This window comes from Octodon degus, unplaced genomic scaffold (assembly GCF_000260255.1).
Source record: "Octodon degus isolate 3935 unplaced genomic scaffold, OctDeg1.0 scaffold00048, whole genome shotgun sequence".
NCBI lineage: Eukaryota > Metazoa > Chordata > Mammalia > Rodentia > Octodontidae > Octodon > Octodon degus.
This window is the reverse complement of record NW_004524624.1, coordinates 5,944,726-5,961,363: the sequence shown is the minus strand read 5'-3', so window position 1 is coordinate 5,961,363 and position 16,638 is coordinate 5,944,726. Positions and strand designations below refer to the sequence as shown.

General features: G+C 49.3%; 1 protein-coding gene across 1 annotated transcript; it reads right to left on the bottom strand.

Annotated features, from left to right (window-relative positions):
* Positions 1–1,904: 1,904 nt before the first annotated feature.
* Positions 1,905–10,883, bottom strand: Sncb (synuclein beta). Its single transcript, XM_004632292.3, has 6 exons — positions 10,648–10,883; positions 9,886–10,015; positions 7,360–7,401; positions 7,063–7,181; positions 2,841–2,930; positions 1,905–2,501 (listed from the first exon to the last, which is right to left on the bottom strand). Exons 2-6 carry the CDS (start codon positions 10,004–10,006, stop codon positions 2,469–2,471), a joined length of 405 nt encoding a protein of 134 aa, XP_004632349.1. The 5' UTR covers positions 10,007–10,015; positions 10,648–10,883; the 3' UTR covers positions 1,905–2,468.
* Between the last annotated feature and the right edge of the window lie 5,755 nt (positions 10,884–16,638).

Sequence of the window (16,638 nt, the reverse complement as noted above, 5' to 3'; positions counted from 1 at the left end):
GCCAGGTGTAGGGCTTGGCACCAGGGAAGGAGGAATAAATCTCAGGCCAGATGGTAAACCTGGTTTTGTCATCTAAAAATGGGGATCAGATGCAGTTGCTGGATTGGAAGTCACAAATTCTTCTTTTTGTGTTTTAGGGAAGGGTCTACAGGGTGTTTAGGGTCTCACTACTAGATCGGACTTGTAGTGCTCCATCTGTTTACAGCCTTCCAAGAGCTGGGATTACAGGCGTGTGCCACCACGCCCAGTCTCAACAAATTCTTCTTTATTTTATTGTGGAACCAGGGATTGAATTCAGACCCTTGCACTTGCCAGGGAAGTGCTTATCCTACTGCACCATCTCCCCTGTCCCCAAACTCTTCTTTAGAAGACAGGCAGTTCATGAAAATGAAATAAGTAGATAGGTGTAATACAGAAAGGAGGGAAAGGGACTAAGGGACCATGGTCAAATGGAAAATGTGTGCACAGCCCAAAGGGATCCAATTTTTAAACATTTAAAACCCAATATAGCAAATGAAACATATCTAGAGGCCCTATTCAGCCCAAGGGTCATGAGTTTGCAATCCCCAAGGATTGTGAGTTGCGGAACCCTCACTCGAGTCAGAGAATCCAAGCTCACCAGTTCTAAATACAGACACGCTGACACGCACATGCACACGTGCGGACACACACGCTCTCGCTACTCATCTGCCACTTGCTTCCTGCTTCTGGAAATAAAAGACAGACATACAGAGAGACAGACAGAGAGACAAACACAGACAGACAGACACATACACACACTGCAGGCCAAGATGACCCGAGCAGAATGGTCTCCCGTCAGGCTTGGAATTGCCTCGCCTCAGATGATCCTGGGGAGGAGGCACCAAATCTCAGGGGTTGAGTAAACAGAGGAAGCATCTTCCAGCTTTGGGGCTGGAAGGCTGAGGCTTGGGCTTTGGCTGTCAACACAGTCCTGGCTGAGTCATGGAAGAGGGCGGGTCTTTTCAGCAAAGCTGGGGGATCTCTGCGGCAAAGCCCGGCACTACACCTGCGAGGCAGGGGCGGGGCCTCTGCAGTGGAAGAGGGCGGGGGCCTTGCACAAATAGGGGCGGGGCCCGGAGCGGGAGCTTCTGAGCCAATAAGGGCAGCATTTTGTCTCTGCCGGGGACTGAGTCTCTGTGCAGAACCCACAGGCTCGGACCCCCTTTCCTCCTCATTCTGAGGCAGTGTTGGGGGCCCTCTAGTGCTGATCCGATTCTGCTCAAAGCTCCTGGACAACTTCCCAGAGGTCTGCAGACCCATTTCGGCTGAGAACTCAAACTTTCAGATGCCTTTCTAGGAGGAGTAGAACACTGCATGCCAGACCTCTGTCCTCTTTTGGAGCACTGGCCCATTTCCCCTCCCCTTGGCTGAGTTTTTCTGCTTCAGGCAGATGTGGGTAGTGCTTGTATGTGTACGCGTCCTGCAGCGGGAAGAGGTCTGTCTGCTTGTAACGGCGTCTGTCGGTGCCAGCGCGGCTGATTTCTGAAGGCTTCTCCCAGGCGCAGGTGGCACTGAGCGCGCGCGTCTGCATGTGTGCACTGGCCAGGGTACGTGCACGCGCGTCCCCGCGGCCTCTGCGGCACGGGGCTTCCCTTGGCCCTGTACCCCGTAGGCGCGGTGCAGCCCAGCAGGTGGCGTCCCCGAGCCATTTTTCCGCCTCCCAGTCAACGCCTCTACCCATCCAGGTTTTGCCCAGAAGAAAGAGAAGTCGAGGTCTGGGTAATCAGTCCTGTGTTTGGATCGAGTGTGGCAGACCCCAAAGCGCAGAGGGCCACTCCAGGACCCGGAAGCCCACCTGCCTCCGCCACCAGGCACTCAGCCCTGCCCATGCGGCGCTGGCTACAGACAGATTGGCTTTATTCATGGACACACACGGGTGGGGCGGTCGGGCCCACCCGCCTAGGACACGCTCACACGGGGGTGGGGTGGGGCTCTCCATGCCACAATCACAACACACGAAGCCCGCGCTCAGACAGGGCCGGCAGAGGGAGGGGGATGTGGCACAGCCTGGCTCCTGGTTTTGGTTAAAAAAATGTTATTGGGGTCGATGTGGGAGTTGGGTGGGGTGCTCTAGGGCTGCCCGGGCCCCTCAGAGACCCTCTGTCTGGGGTGTTGGAGGAGCCGTGGCTTTTCTATCTTCGTTTAAAAATACATAGAACATGCTACATCCGCGCAGACACTGAACAGGATGGGACCAGAAGGGGCCACAATGGTGGGGCGAACTCCTAGCCACGGCGGAAGCCCCAGCCCAGTCCATGCCCCGGGGCTGGACGCTGGCAGGTAGGACAGACGGATGGACAGACACTGACAACAGGCTCCAAGGGGGCGCCTCGGAGAAGGAAGATCTTGTTTTTTTAGTTAAAGGGTAGAAGGTCAGCCCTCGCTCTGGGGGGTGGGGCAGGGACAGGGAAGGAATTGTGCTGCTGGTGGGGGGCCGTCCTGGTCCCTTACGCCTCTGGCTCATATTCCTGATACTCCTCCTGCATCAGAGGGATAAGATGGGGGTAGAGAAGAGCAAAAGGGAATGGGGTTGCAGACCAACAGCCAGCCCTGGCAGCCAGATCCCTCTGGAGGATATTGCAGGCCCTCCCCTTAGGCCTGGAGGGACCTAGAGTTGAAGACAGCAGGGTTCCTTGGGCTCTTTTAGGCTCCATCTGTTCTCCCCTCCATCCTTCCACTCCCTGTCCCCTGGTTCTAAAGAGGCAGGACCCAAAGAGCAATTCCCAACCTTATCAGGGAAGGGACCACCCACCAGGGCTAGAATTGGCAGCAGTCTTCGTGGCTGCCCAGAGACCCACCCAGCCCTACCACCTTCTCACCTGGGGTGGTTCCTCATAACTTTCCCCTTCTGGCTCCATCAGGGGCTCAATTAGTGGCTCCTCAGCGGCTTCCTGGGCCACTTCCTCTGGCTGTGGGCAGAGAAGGGCAAGGCTGATGAGGATAGCAGGGATAGCCAAAAAAATCTATGCTGTTAAGCTTCGGACTGATTGGAAGTGTGGGGAAAGGCAAGAAGTGGGCAGTGCAAGAGTTTTTAATTAAACCTTTTATTTGGAGCACCTTGGAAATGGAGCGGTGTGAGGGTGAAATCCTTCCAGATCATCACCCAAAGCTGGGAATGTGGAGGGCCAGGGTACTAAGGCTCTCTGTGCCTCTCGTCCAGCACCTGGCAGCCTCTGTAGGTCCATCATTTGTGACTGGATGGCCAAGGGGGAGACAGCACACCCAGTCACCCATTTGTTCCTCTCTGTGTGTCTAGCTCCACTGGATGGCAGGACCCCAGAGAGAACACTGGAAACTCCCCTCCAGGGCTGGAGGGAGATGGAGGCTTAGGGACAGGGATGGGCAGGGGCTCTGAGCCATTCCCCTGCTACCTTCTACTCATCCCTCCCCCAGGGCCCAGCATGGCCTGGTTTCTTCGCTGTTGCTATTTTAAGATAAGCTGGAAGCAACAGCTCATGGTGTTGCTTGGATGTGTGAGCTAAGGCTCTCCCCTCCCCCTTGCATCTGCTGCCCAGATAGGCACAGATCAGCAGGCATGCATCTGGGGGGGCTGCCAAATCCATGGTTGGCCACCTGCAGGTGAGCACATGTATGTGCACTAAACACAGGATTGAGCTGGTTGCAAATATGAACACATGAAACAGTCCCTGTCTAGGTGGAGACATGAGTTTACAGCTCCTGACCTGGTTTATTCCTCCTATTGCAGAGATGGGTGTACCAAGGCGCAGGAGGTAGGGAAATACAGTGTGCCCCAAGTCACCCAGCCATGACTAGAATTCAGGGAAGAAACACGGTGTTATAAATCCTAGTCTAGGGCTGGGGAGATGGCTCAGTAGAATAAGCACTTCCCTGGCAAGTGCAAGGGTCTGAGTTCAATTCCTGGCTCTGCCCCCCCCCAAAAAAAAATCCCATTTTTTGCTCAGGAGAATAAATCCTAGTCTGAGTGTGTAATTCGGATGGAAGCTATATGTGCAAACAGAATGGATGTGTTCATTGCACTCATCATACAATGAAAGAGCACACAAGAATGAAGAACAACAGCAGCACAAGTGCCTGCCTGGCAAGTGCAAGGTCCTGAGTTCAATCCTGGGTACACACACACAAAAGAAAGAATAACAACAGTGGCAAAATGGGTGTGATGGCATATACTTGTAATCCCAGCACTCGGGAGGCTGTGGCAGGAAGATCATTGTGAGTTCGAGACCAGCCTGGGCTACCAAGTGAGCTCAAGGCCTGTCTGAACTGCATAGCAAGACCCCATCTCAAATAGACAAAATTAAAAAAAAAACACCAAAACCCACAATAACATTGTTGTACTTTATAAAGTATTTTATGAAGATATTTACACAAAGTTTTAAAAACACCTAATTTGTGGTGGTAGAAGCGCAGAGGCAGGTACTTTTGAAGGGGGGATGTAGGACCCAAGACTGAGGTGAGGTAAGTGAGGTGCATAGGGTTTAAGTTCTAGAGAAACATTTGCTTCCAGGGCCCCCAAAGGGTAGTCCTGAGAGTGGGGAACCCTAACATTCACTTGTCTCTGCCTAGACCTGGCTTTAGGGCTAGGGACTTGGGAGAATGAAGGAGGTTGTTGAGGGGGCTGATGTTCTGTCTTGAGCTGACTGCTGGCTATATACGGGCATTCCCTTCAGAACATTTCACGGAGCAGCAAGCCCTTTGCATGTATGTTGTATAGCAATAAAAAGTTACTTAGGTAACTTTTAGTTCAGTGGTAGAGCACATGCTCGATAAACAAGAGGCCCTGAGATCCATCCCCAACATCAAAACAAACAAAAAATTCACTTAAAAAATCCCAGCCTGGCCACTTGCTAGTTATCTGGCATCAGACAAGTCACTTCACCTCAAATCGCAGAAGCCTGGGCTGGAGAATGAGGTGATGCTGTGTGCTTTGAGGAACTACAGGGAGGATTCCATGTAAATGTGCTATTGAAAGCAAGCTGGAAGGTGGAAGTCATCAGAAATGCTGGCTATGAGCCTGCCTGGGTTCCCACACCCCTGGGAGCCTTCTGGAAGGGTTGCTGTTTGGTTTGTAACTCTATCTTGAGTCCCTTGACAGAGCAACCCTGAGGTGTTTCCAAGCACTGATAGGAGGAAAAGGGCCAGAGAGCATTGACTCTGTGCAAAGGCTTGTCCCAAAGACCCTGAGGATGGCATATGAGGCTCAGACCTGCCTCTCTGTGTACTCCGGCACCTAGTATAGGGCCTGGGCCTGTGTTGGCATAAAGTGACTCCTGTGATGAGAACCTAAGCTTATGATCCCAACAAGCTTACAAGGGAAGGAGGCAGGGAGGGTTTTTGGCAAGTCGCTTCACACCTGAGCCTCAATTTCTCTATCTGTAAACTGGGCCAGGGATGGTACCTTTCTCAAAGCAACACTATGAAGATTCAATGAGTCACTCCATGTAAAATGTGTAGGGACCAGTGAATGGGAATGATTGCTAGTAACATGTTTGCAGGACATGGAAATTATACACATGTGAAAATGTGGAGACAACACTGAAAACAACTACTGAGTGAAGAACTAGCCTTTGAACCATGGAAGAAACCAGCTGTGCACAATGTCTGGAGAGGATGGTGGTAATGGGGTCCCCCAGCCAGAGGATACGCTCAGCTAGACTGCACCCTGATTACCCAAAACCAAATGTTGAAGAGCCTCCACTTCCATGTATGGGGACAGACACAGGGACTCACAGGAGGAACATCTAGACACGTGTATACAGTTGCACAGGGCGCACTGTCCTTGTGGTACACCTCCATGACTACCTGTTGTCACACGATCCCTTGGGGGCACACATAGACTACTTGCATGACCGTGTAGCCAATAGGCCACTCACTGTATGCAAGCCAGGCTCTGCCTGGGTCTCGGTGATTCACAAGTGTCACCCCTGGTATCGCTGCATTGGCATCACCTGCATACTTGTTAGAAACAAAAATTCTTGGGCCCCAGCTCAGACCTACTGAACCAAAAGTTCTAGGAATGGGGCTGACGCGTATTTTCACATGGCCTCCTGGTGAGGCTGATACATGTTTACATTTTGAGAATTTCTCATCTCTCTTGCCTAAGGGCTTGTATGTTCATCTTCCATGTCGCTGGCAGACAATTAGGCTAAGAGACACAGTGGGAGCTGTCCAGGGCCACACAGCCAGGGAGTAGCACAGTTGTTCCATGGGGCTCAGGAGCTCACAGCTCCTTCCCTACAGGAAGTTCTGATGTCCTCATGCTTACATGTGTAGCCACTATCACTCTATTGGAGAAACAAATGTGCACAAATGTGTGACACACGGACCCCTCCCGCCACACATATCTGTTCACGCCAGCCTCAGGGCCTTTGTATTTGCCATTCATAACTGTCTGAAATATATTCCTTGAATATCTATTCCATTCCTTTGGTATTGGCTCAGACATCACTTTCTCAGGGAAAACCTTCTGGCTCAAGTGACTTTTAACCTATTCCCTTTGTTGCTTTTCCTTCCCAGCACCTATTGCTGTTGGAAATCACCTGGTTTATTGGCTCACTTATTATTATTATTATTATTATTATTATTATTATTATTTTGTGGTACCAGGGATTGAACTCAGGACCCTGCGTTTGCCAGGCAAGCGCTTAGTCTACTGAGCTATCTCCCTGGCCCACTGGCTCACTTTTTACCATCTCTTCCCACTATAACATCAGCTGCTGGAATAGAAAATCCCATTTACTGCACGAACTTCTAGAACAATTCCTTGCTAACACGGACATTCATTTAATGAAATGAATGACACATGCCGATGTGGCCAAAAGTGGGCTGGATCACAATGGAAAGTGGGATCCTGCACACAGCCAGTTCTGGGTCCCTGTCACAGGAAGCACTGCATTTACGCACACATTCCAAGTGTGTAGATTGCCTCATTCCAAGTCCTGTAGAATGGAAAACAAGTATGCTTGCGCCCCAGGCTGGCCACGGGTACAGGAGAAGAAGCTGTTTATTTTGTGTGCCTGGTGTGTGTTGGAGGGAACACACGTGTGGCAGGTAATCACTCACCTTCAGGTCTGTGGGGAACTCCTCCTTCTTCACCAGGCCTGTGGCTGCCGCTATGTTCCCAGCCCCAGAGAACACAGCTCCTCCCAGGTGTGATGCCTGCTCCTTAGTTTTCTCAGCCACTGGAGCACCAACGGATGTGGGGAAGGGTTGAAGGGCTGAGATTAAGGAGGCGCAGCTTCCCCCACATAACATCCCATGACCTGCCCTGCCCACGAGCATCTCCCACAGAAACCTCGGGAGTCCTCCCACCCTTTCAGCCTGACAATAGAAAAGGGGACAGTGCCAGGGCTGGTGTACCTGAGGCCACACCTTGTACCACCCCCTCTCGGGTCTTGCTTCCTGCAGGGAGAAAAAGAGCACATGTAAAGAGTCTGAGCTAAGGAACAGAGATGCCAGCATGGCACAGGGGTTAGAGCCTGGACAGAATGACACTTACATAGCAGTGGGTGCCCTGGCCCCATTCCTGCCTTGCTGGTACCTATGTCTTGCAAGTCTTGCCTCAGTATTAATCACATGGAGCCCCACACCTCTTTCCTTAGGCTTTCCAAATCTCCCTGTTGGCTCGACACCTGTACCTCCCCACAGTGGCTGCACAGCAGTGACTCACGCTATTTCATACACTCCTCTCCCCAGCCTTTGAGGTGGGTACTGTCAGTATTCCTGTCCCCCAGGTGGGAAGCAGAAGCTTGGGAACTCCTGAAACCAGTAAGTGTCTGAATGGGCATTCAAGCTCAGGTGTTTCTGCCCCCCAAAATCCTGCTACCAAGTACTGTAGGAGTGCGTGGTCTTTCAAAAGCTATGTATTTTGAAAGGTGTCCCCAGTGTCCCTAATGTGTGATTGTCCATGTGCCACTACTCAATTTATTCTACATTCTCTCCTCCTAACAAGGGTCAGATCCTTCATTCTGTGGAGTGTTAGGTTCAGGTGGGTCTACTGAAGGGATATTTGCTGGCCTTGGAGAAGTGGGGAGCAGGCAAACATTCTGGAAGGAGTTTGGTGAAGGTGATTCAGGTTCAGGGAATCATGCAACAACGCACAGAGAAGTGTGACTGGGCCCACATACCAGGAACAGTGGGCATGTGAGAAATGAAATTGAAATGTAGACTGAGGCAGGGTCACGAAGGGCACTAATGCTAGGGTACAGGGAGCTGAGGCTTTAATGTTCAGGGACTGGGAGACTCTCTGGGGGGATCCTGGGCAGGGGAGGAACAGGATGTGCCAATCTGAAGAAGGCAGTGTAGCTTGCAGGGGTACAGTCTGTTAGAAGAGATGGTGACAGGGATGCCGGGGGTCAAAAAAAGTGAAGCAATAGGGCCAACAACAAGGCAGGAGGGAGGCCAGGGCTAGGATCAGGCAGATGTGGGCTCAAAGCTTCTTGTCTCCATCGCCACTGTCCTCACCCAGGCCACCCTTTCTGGTGGCTACATTATTTCCCAAAGGGACTCCCTGATATCGGCTCTGTTCCCAAAGGCCTGAGAGACCTTTCTAAACCGAAGTCATATCATGTCAGTCTGTTGCTTACAATCTCTCACTGCAATTGTAGGATTGTTTTGCCCCCGCCATATAAGGACCACCTTGTGACCTGTCTCTTGCCGCCAACTTGAGCTCAGCTCCTAATATTGCTCTCTGCCCTCTGCTTTCTGTGCATTTGAAGGCTTTCATGCCTACTTTTTCTGTCCACCCATCCCTCAGCTGACCCCTATTATTCAGGCCTAATTGCCACCTCTTTCTATGCTATCCCACCCTTGCCTGCTGTTCACTGGTACATTCCCAGGACTCGCACAATGCTTGGTGCGTAGTGGTCACGAAGTGTTCAAATTTGTGCAGTTCAAATGTACTGTTATCTTGGGGCAACTTACTTGTGCATTAAGCTGTGTAAAGAACCCTTACACCTGCTGCACACAAGCAGGTCCCTAGCCATGGTAAGCACTCCAAAAAACAGTAAGTGTAAACTCCAGCCCATCCTCTCTTTATGTAAATGACTCTATAAGCTCCTTTCACACTTAGGGAGAGAGATTTTAACCACCTGGCCTTTCTCCTGACACCAGCTGACAGCGCAAGGAGGCTGGACAAGAGACTGTGACAGAGGAGCCACAGATGCTGGGAGGCAGGGGGACCTGGTGAGCAACCCAGCTCTGGTGATGGCTGGAGGAGCCCAGACTTATAGGGGAAGGAGGGGCCACACAGGGTGGGGCTTCAGAGTCTGGAAAGCAGGGGTTCAGACCCTAGTTTTTGGTTTAATCAGCTGTGTGACCTTGGGCAAGACAGGTAAGTCCCTGGGAGCCCCAGTGACCCTGATCTGTGGACTAGGCTGGGAGCATTAAATGATGTAATGGATGGAATCATAATTTACACAGCCCTTGCTCCTAGAGCATGGGTTCAAAACCAGGTAACTATTAATAATAGCAATAGAATTTTTTTTTTTTTTTCAGAGCCGGGGATTGAACTCAGGCCCTTGTGCTTGCCAGGGAAGCACTTATTCCACTGAGCCATCTCCCCAGCCCCTAAAGAGTCGGGACGGGGCACGAACCGGCGACCTCGCTCTATAGAGCCCGGCGCGGAAAACGCTGCGCTAGGTTGTCGCCTAGAAATTTTTAAAAAGAGGGCTCAGGTTCTCTGCTTTGATCACTACAGAATCCCACCTTCAACCCTTCCCCAACTCAGGCTGCCATGGGCTGTGTCCTCAGTGACCCCTGTTGACCCCGCCCCGTCTGCTGACTCATATTCTCTCTCCCCATCACTCACTCTCTCTGAGGACCCCATCCCCACACCCTCAGAGGATCCCCAACCCTGCAGCCCCACAAGCCCCGCCCCTCGCCCACCGACGTAGAGGACGCCCTCCTTGGTCTTCTCCGCGGCCTCGGTGACCCCCTGCTTGGTTTTCTCAGCGGCAGCCACAACGCCCTCCTTGGCCATGGACAGGCCCTTCATGAACACGTCCATCCTGGCGGCCTGGGGAGGGCGAAGACACGGGCACCGGCGCTCTGGCTCCGCAACCCCCGAGCCCCTCCCAAGGGATGCGGCGCCCCCACCCCCGCGCCTTGGCGCCCCTTCTGGGCCCCGAGTCCCTTCCTCCTCCTCGGACTCCCTAGCGCGAGGCCTCAGGGCCGCGGCAAGTCCCAGCGTCCTTGAAACCCAGGACACGGGAGGGGCCACGGCCTCTGTTATCCGGAGCTCTGCAACCTGCAGCCCCGCTGAACCGGGTGCTGGGCTCGGCGCAAGGACCGGTGGCCGGCCAGTACACACACGAGAGTCACACGGTCATGCACACAAACATACACCACCGACAGGCTCACGTGCACATTCAGGACATGCAGACGCTCAAACGCGCACGGACCCCCGACACACACGAGCTCAGACGCACGTCCACACGGCCACTCAGACAGTTGCAAACACAGAGAAACAGACCCACATACCCGGGGATGCACGCTGACGCGCACCCACCCCCTCACTGCAGCCCCGCTGCATTTTCCATCCCCTTCCCCACGGATAACCCCAATGCCTTCTCCAGCCCATGCCTCACCCTGTCCTAGTCCCTCCGGGTCCCCAGCCTATTCTCCATCCCCGGCGCGCGGCCGCCTCACCTGGATGCGGGGCCCGGCTGGGAATGGAGAGGCGGCTGCAGCGGCTGCAACGAGCAGACCAGTTAGCTCCACTAGGTCCGGCTGGGGCGAGCTCCGGGCCAGCGGGGGATCCGGCCGCAGCCAGGCGCTCGGGTCACCGGTCCTGAGCAGGGCGCAGCAGTGCCTGGCCTTGGTTGCGTTGCCACGAGAGTACTCCTCGCGCTCAGCTAGCTCGCGCGCTCGGGCTCCGGCTCCAGCTCCGGCGCTGCGGCAGCTCTGAGCTCAGCGCCCCCACTGGCGGCGCACCGCCCCCTCCGCCTGACTGACAGGGGGCGGGGAGGGTGACATCTCCGCGGAGAAGACGAGCCTCCAGGGGCGGGCCTCTGACGTGCAGCTGGGGACCCAGGGACTGGAGGCTCGTAGTCTTTTGAGGGGTAGGGGAGAGCGATGATGCGGCTTGCTGAGTTGGGAAAGAAATAATGCGGCTGACTTTGGAGTTCAGGCTGGCTGAAATCCTAGCTGCGGTTGTCGCTGACTATGAAACCTAAGGCTGCCCTGCTCTCGTTTTCCAAAGCGTTTTCCCTTCTCTAAAACAGATGGCTGGCTGGATGCGTGATTATTGAGCACTTCTAGGTAGTTCGGGTTTAAGGGACGGAGACAGTGGAAAAGGAAAACAAAGTCCCTGCTTTGGAGATACCACTGTGCGTGCTTAGGGGAAGGGTCTTAGAGGAAAGGAGCCCTGAGTGCTCAGGAATTGCGGTATGCAGTGAAGAAGTGCTGTCAGAGCCAGGACTTCACAGACCGGATGAGTTTTTATCTGGCAAACAAGCAGGAGGAGATTTTAGCATGGGTAACGGCGCTGTGCTCAGAAATGCAGGCTGTGCAAGTGATGAGCGAAGATGCAAGGGGAGCCAGAGGCCAGACTGCGCAGGGCCTGGGGGGAGATGCTTCCAGGCCGCTGTTAGGACTGCGCTGAAAATTGGCGTAGAATTTTTGGAAGGCTGTTTGGCGCTGTTTACAGAAAGCACAAGTACATACTCCTTTGGAGCCAAACATCCCCTTTCAGGAATTTATTTCATGGATTTCTCTTAGGATAAGTGCTCACAGGCGTTTGTGCAGGGATGTTCCTGGCGTTTGTGCAGGGATGTTTACTGTTGCACAAAAGCTGCAAAGAATCTCAAGGAGGACTGGTTGCTCGCTAGGTGTGGCACATCCACCCAGTGACAGGCTACGCTGTAGTCAGAGAGGATGAACTGCATGTGTGTGCCTTCGCATGTGAATAGGTCAAGATATGGTGGTGAAGGAGGAGCAGCGTGGTAGAGGGCTATGTGTTGAATTGATAGGCCAATTATGATACAGAGAAATATGTACTTATAGATACTATATTAAGTGAATATAAATCTATACATTTTGGTATCAAAATATATTTGTATAAGTATATACTAGTATATAAACATACTTATCACATATTACACATTTACACAAGCACATTATATCCAAATATATACATATAGTTCACCCTCCGTATTCAACTAACCATGGATTAAAACTACTTGGAAAAAATTGGATCTGTCCTAAACATGTAGAAGCTTTCTTCTTGTTATTATTTTCTAAACAATACAGTAGAACTACTATTGACATAGCATTTATTTTTTTTTTTTTTCGGAACCGGGGATTGAACTCAGATCCTTGCATTTGCCAGTCAAGCACTTATCCTACTGAGCCATCTCCCCGGCCCCTGACATAGCATTTATATTGTATTTTGAGTACTCTGAGATGGTTTAAAGTACCCAGGAGGATTTGAGTGATTTTGGTGCAAATACTATTTGATTGAGGGACTTGAGGACCCGCTGACTGTGGTATTTGCTGAGGACTCTGGAGCCCATCCCCTGTGGATACTAAGGGATGGCTGAGCTTATTTATAGGCAGATATATAGAGAACGCCTGAGCACACTGTCAAAATGTGGCTTGTTGTTAGTCTCCTGCAGGTGGGCCTGAGAAGGTCTCAGGAAGGGAGGCTTTTAAGTCCATCACTTCCTCCTTGTTGTTGTTTATTTTACCTTTTTATGGATATAGTAAAGGGTCTACAGGGTACAAGGTCTATAGGGTCTCACCACACAGATTGGACTTGTAGTGAGTGATTCACCTGTTTTCAGCCTCCCAAATGCTGGGATTACGGGCATGCACCACCATGCACAGTCTCAATCGCCATCTCAGCCGGCGCTGATTATTTTACTTTAGATAGAGTGATATTAGAAACAGGTATATGGGAGACATTATTTTTGATTTCATGGCAATTAACTTGCTCTCTTCTTATGTTTGGGGCTTCTCTTAGGAGGCAGAGCCCACCTCCCTTCCAAAAGGCTGACAGTGCCAAATGCTTGCTTTGCTCACCTTCCTTGCAGCCTGCTGGATATGTGCCCAATGTGTGCAGCCTCAGACTCACCAGCGCTCACTGAGAACTTGAGGCTGGTGAGAGCAAGGAGCAGGAGAAGGAGGGGAGTGTGCTCTGAGGAGGGGCGCTGATATTGGCAGAGGCGGCTCTTACCAGGACCAGAGGCAGCACTCATTCCAGAAACATCCAGCACGGACAGGGCAACTGCATCGTCATGCCACCCATAGCATCAGAAGAGACTTCATGGGCCAGCTGGGTGGTTGGTCTGAGGCATCACTTTGAGCTGTTCAGAATTTGTTAATAAACTCCTACATGCTTATATTAGCTACAAGTGATTTGAGTGGCTCCATCTCTTGATCTCATTCCTTTTGCAGAAAATCTATCTCCCTGCTTCCTATTGTTCATATTTTATTTACATTTTGGATTTCTCATATAAGAAAAAGAAACATGTGATATTTAAGCTGATGCGTCTGATTTATTTCACTTAACATTATTGTGTCAAGGCACATCCATTCCTACAAATGACTCAAGCTTATCCTTCTTTATGACAGAGTAGTACTTCATTATGTATAAATATCACCTACTCCTCATCCATTTATTTGTTGATGAACACATAAGTCATACCCACAATTTAGCTGCTATGAATTCTGCTGCTACAAATATGGGTATGTGTGTGTTACTGTAACATGGTACCTTTGGCTTTTTTAGAAAGATACTTACAATTTAAAAAAAAATGGGGTATAACTATGAATGTCCATTTTGTATCTGTGTATTCAAAGTGGTTAGGATAGATATATAGTTGCATTCTCTTAATGAATAGAATGATTTTTTCTAATGGTGTTTGTAAATAGGATGACAAGTCTGCATCTTGTACAGCAATTTACCACTAAGAAGAATATATGCAGTGTATTATTTGTTGAAACTGTACTTTCCATTTGATTTGAAACTGTCTCATTGCTATATGTTTATCAATAAAACTTTGGAAAAAAAAAAGAAAGATACTTACAAGGAAAATACCTATTTAAATTTTTTTTCCTATTTTAAATTTTTAAAGGTAGGGACCGGGGAAATGGCTCAGTGGAATAAGTGCCTCCTTGGCAAGCACAAGGACCTCAATTCAATCCCTGGTTCTGAAAAAAAAATTTTAAAGGTATATCATACTGGTTGGTTTCCACAGTGGTTATACTAGTTTACATTTCCACCAACAAAATAGAAGCCTCAACAGCATTAGTTATTATTTAATTTCTTGCTGCTTGCCACTTTCTCTGTAGTGCAATGAAATCTCAGTGTTATTTTAACTTGCATTTTGTCTAATGGCCATGATGTTGAACATTTTTTCATGTATTAGCCATGTGTACTTCTTTTGAGAAATGTTTATTCCTTTCAATTGTCCATTTCTTAATTGAGTCTTTTATTCTGGGGGTCTAATTTTTCAAGTTCTTTGTAAAGCCTAGATAGTAATCCTTTGTCCAGTGTGTAGCTGTTAACATTCTTTCCAGTCTATAGCTTGCCTCTTCACTCTGTCAATGAGTTTCTTTGTTGTGCAGAAGCTTTTAAATTTGACATACAGGGCTGGGGATATAGTTCAGTGGCATAAGCACTGCCTGGCAAGCACAAAGTCCTGAGTTCGGTCCCCAGTTTTTTTATTTTTATTTTTATTTATTTATTTATTTTTAAAATTTATTTGTTTGTTTATTTATTTGTGTGTGTGTGGCCAGCTCAGCCCACCAGGGGGCGGAGATGGCTGGCATGTGGTGCTGGGGATTGAACCGCGGTCCCTGTGCTTTGCTTAGCTTAGCTTGTTCTAAGTAGGTGCTTTAGACCACTGAGCCATCTCACCAGCCCCTCCCCAGTTTTTTTAAAAAAAGTATTAATTTTTACATAGTCACATTTGTTGATTCTTTATGTTATTTCTTACGCAACTGGGATTCTGTTCAGAAAGTCCTCAACTATATCCATGACTCCGAGAGTTTTAGTTTTACTTACCTTATCTTCCAGCAGGTTTTTTCAGTTTCATTACTTAGATCTTTGAACCATTCTGCCTTATTACATAGTGAGAGATATGGGTCTAACTTCAATCTTCTGCATGCAGATAGAGAACTTTCCCAGCACCATTTGTTAAAGTATCTGTTTTTTCTCCAGAGTGTGCTTTTGGCTACTTTGTCAAAGATCAGGTGACTGAATGTGCCAAGCATTGTTTCTGCATCCTCTATTGTATTTCCTTGGTCCATACGTCTGGTTTTGTGCCAATATTATGCTGTTTTTATCACTATATCTTTGTAATATAACTTGAAATCTATGATTGTAATGTTGTCTGCTTTGTTCTCGATCCCAGTACTCTTCACGCTATTCTGGGTCCCTTCTGGTTCTATATGAAGTTTAAATTTTTTTTTTTTTTTTTTTTTGCGGAACCGGGGATTGAACTCAGGCCCTTGTGCTTGCCAGGGAAACGCTTATTCCACTGAGCTATCTCCCCGGCCCCTAAATGGAATAAGGATTTTTTTTTTTTTTGTTCCTCGAATGCCTTCAGGGCACTTTTGGCCAGCGGGAGAGTTGTGAGGTTCGAACTCCAGCAACCTGAGGCTGACAGCTTTGTGGAAGCAGCCACTTAAAGGCCTGAGCTAGGGCCAGGCCCCCTAAATTTTTTTTTTTATATTTCTGTGAATAATGCTGGTATTTTGATTAGGATTGCATCAAATCTGTGTGTCAGTTTCAGGAAAATGACTGTTTTGACAATATTGGTTCTGCCTATCCAGGAACTGGAGGTGTCTTTCTGTTGTCTAATGTCCCCTTCTACCTCCTTTTACAGAGTACTGTAGTTGTCATTGTAGAATTCAGTCACATCTTTGGTTAGGTTAATTCTTTTTTTTTTTTTTTTTTTTTTGGCAGAACTGGGGATTGAACTCAGGCCCTTGTGCTTGCCAGGTAAGTGCTTATTTTACTGAGCTATCTCCCTGGCCCCTGGTTAATTCTTAAGTATTTAATTTTTCTTGATATTATTGTGAATGGTATTGTTTTCTAATTTCTTAGTGGGTTCATTATTTTTGGAGGGGTTCATTATATTTTTAATTAATTAATTAATTTTTGTATTTTAGGGAAGGGTCTACAAGGTGTTCAAGGTCTCACTATTAGATTGAACTCTTAGTGATCCACGTGTTTACAGCTTCCCAAGAGCTGGGATTGCAGGTGTGTGCCACCATGCCCAGTCTCAATTGCTGTCTCAGCACTCCCTGGAGGCAGGGCCAGCACAGCAGGCCCAGGGATTGAACCCCGGCCCACTTTAATCTGCTGAGCTACTTGGCCAGTCCTGGGGTTCATTATTGGTACAGAGAAGTACCATTGATTTTCATATGGCACTTCTTGTATCCTGCTACATTACTGAACTTGCTTATTCTAAGAGTCTTTGATGGAATCTTTGGGTCTTCAGTATAAAGGGTCATTGTCAGGCTAGACCCCGAGGAACAACCAAGACCACTAGGACAGGCACGATTGAAGCAAGCAGTGATATCTTCATTTCAGGCTGGGTGCAACCTGATCAAGGGTGAGAAGGCCATTGACCATGATCAAAGGAAGACAGCCAATCTTATACACTAGCCTAGATGGAAGGGGTCATTTCA

Coding starts and splice junctions, on each gene's coding strand:
- Sncb (XM_004632292.3), bottom strand. CDS start 10,006: ATGGACGTGTTCATGAAGGGCCTGTCCATGGCCAAGGAGGGCGTTGTG. Junction 2,931..7,062: donor AGTTCCCCACAGACCTGAAG/GTGAGTGATTAC, acceptor CTCTGCCCACAG/CCAGAGGAAGTGGCCCAGGA. Junction 2,502..2,840: donor GTTATGAGGAACCACCCCAG/GTGAGAAGGTGG, acceptor CCTCTGATGCAG/GAGGAGTATCAGGAATATGA.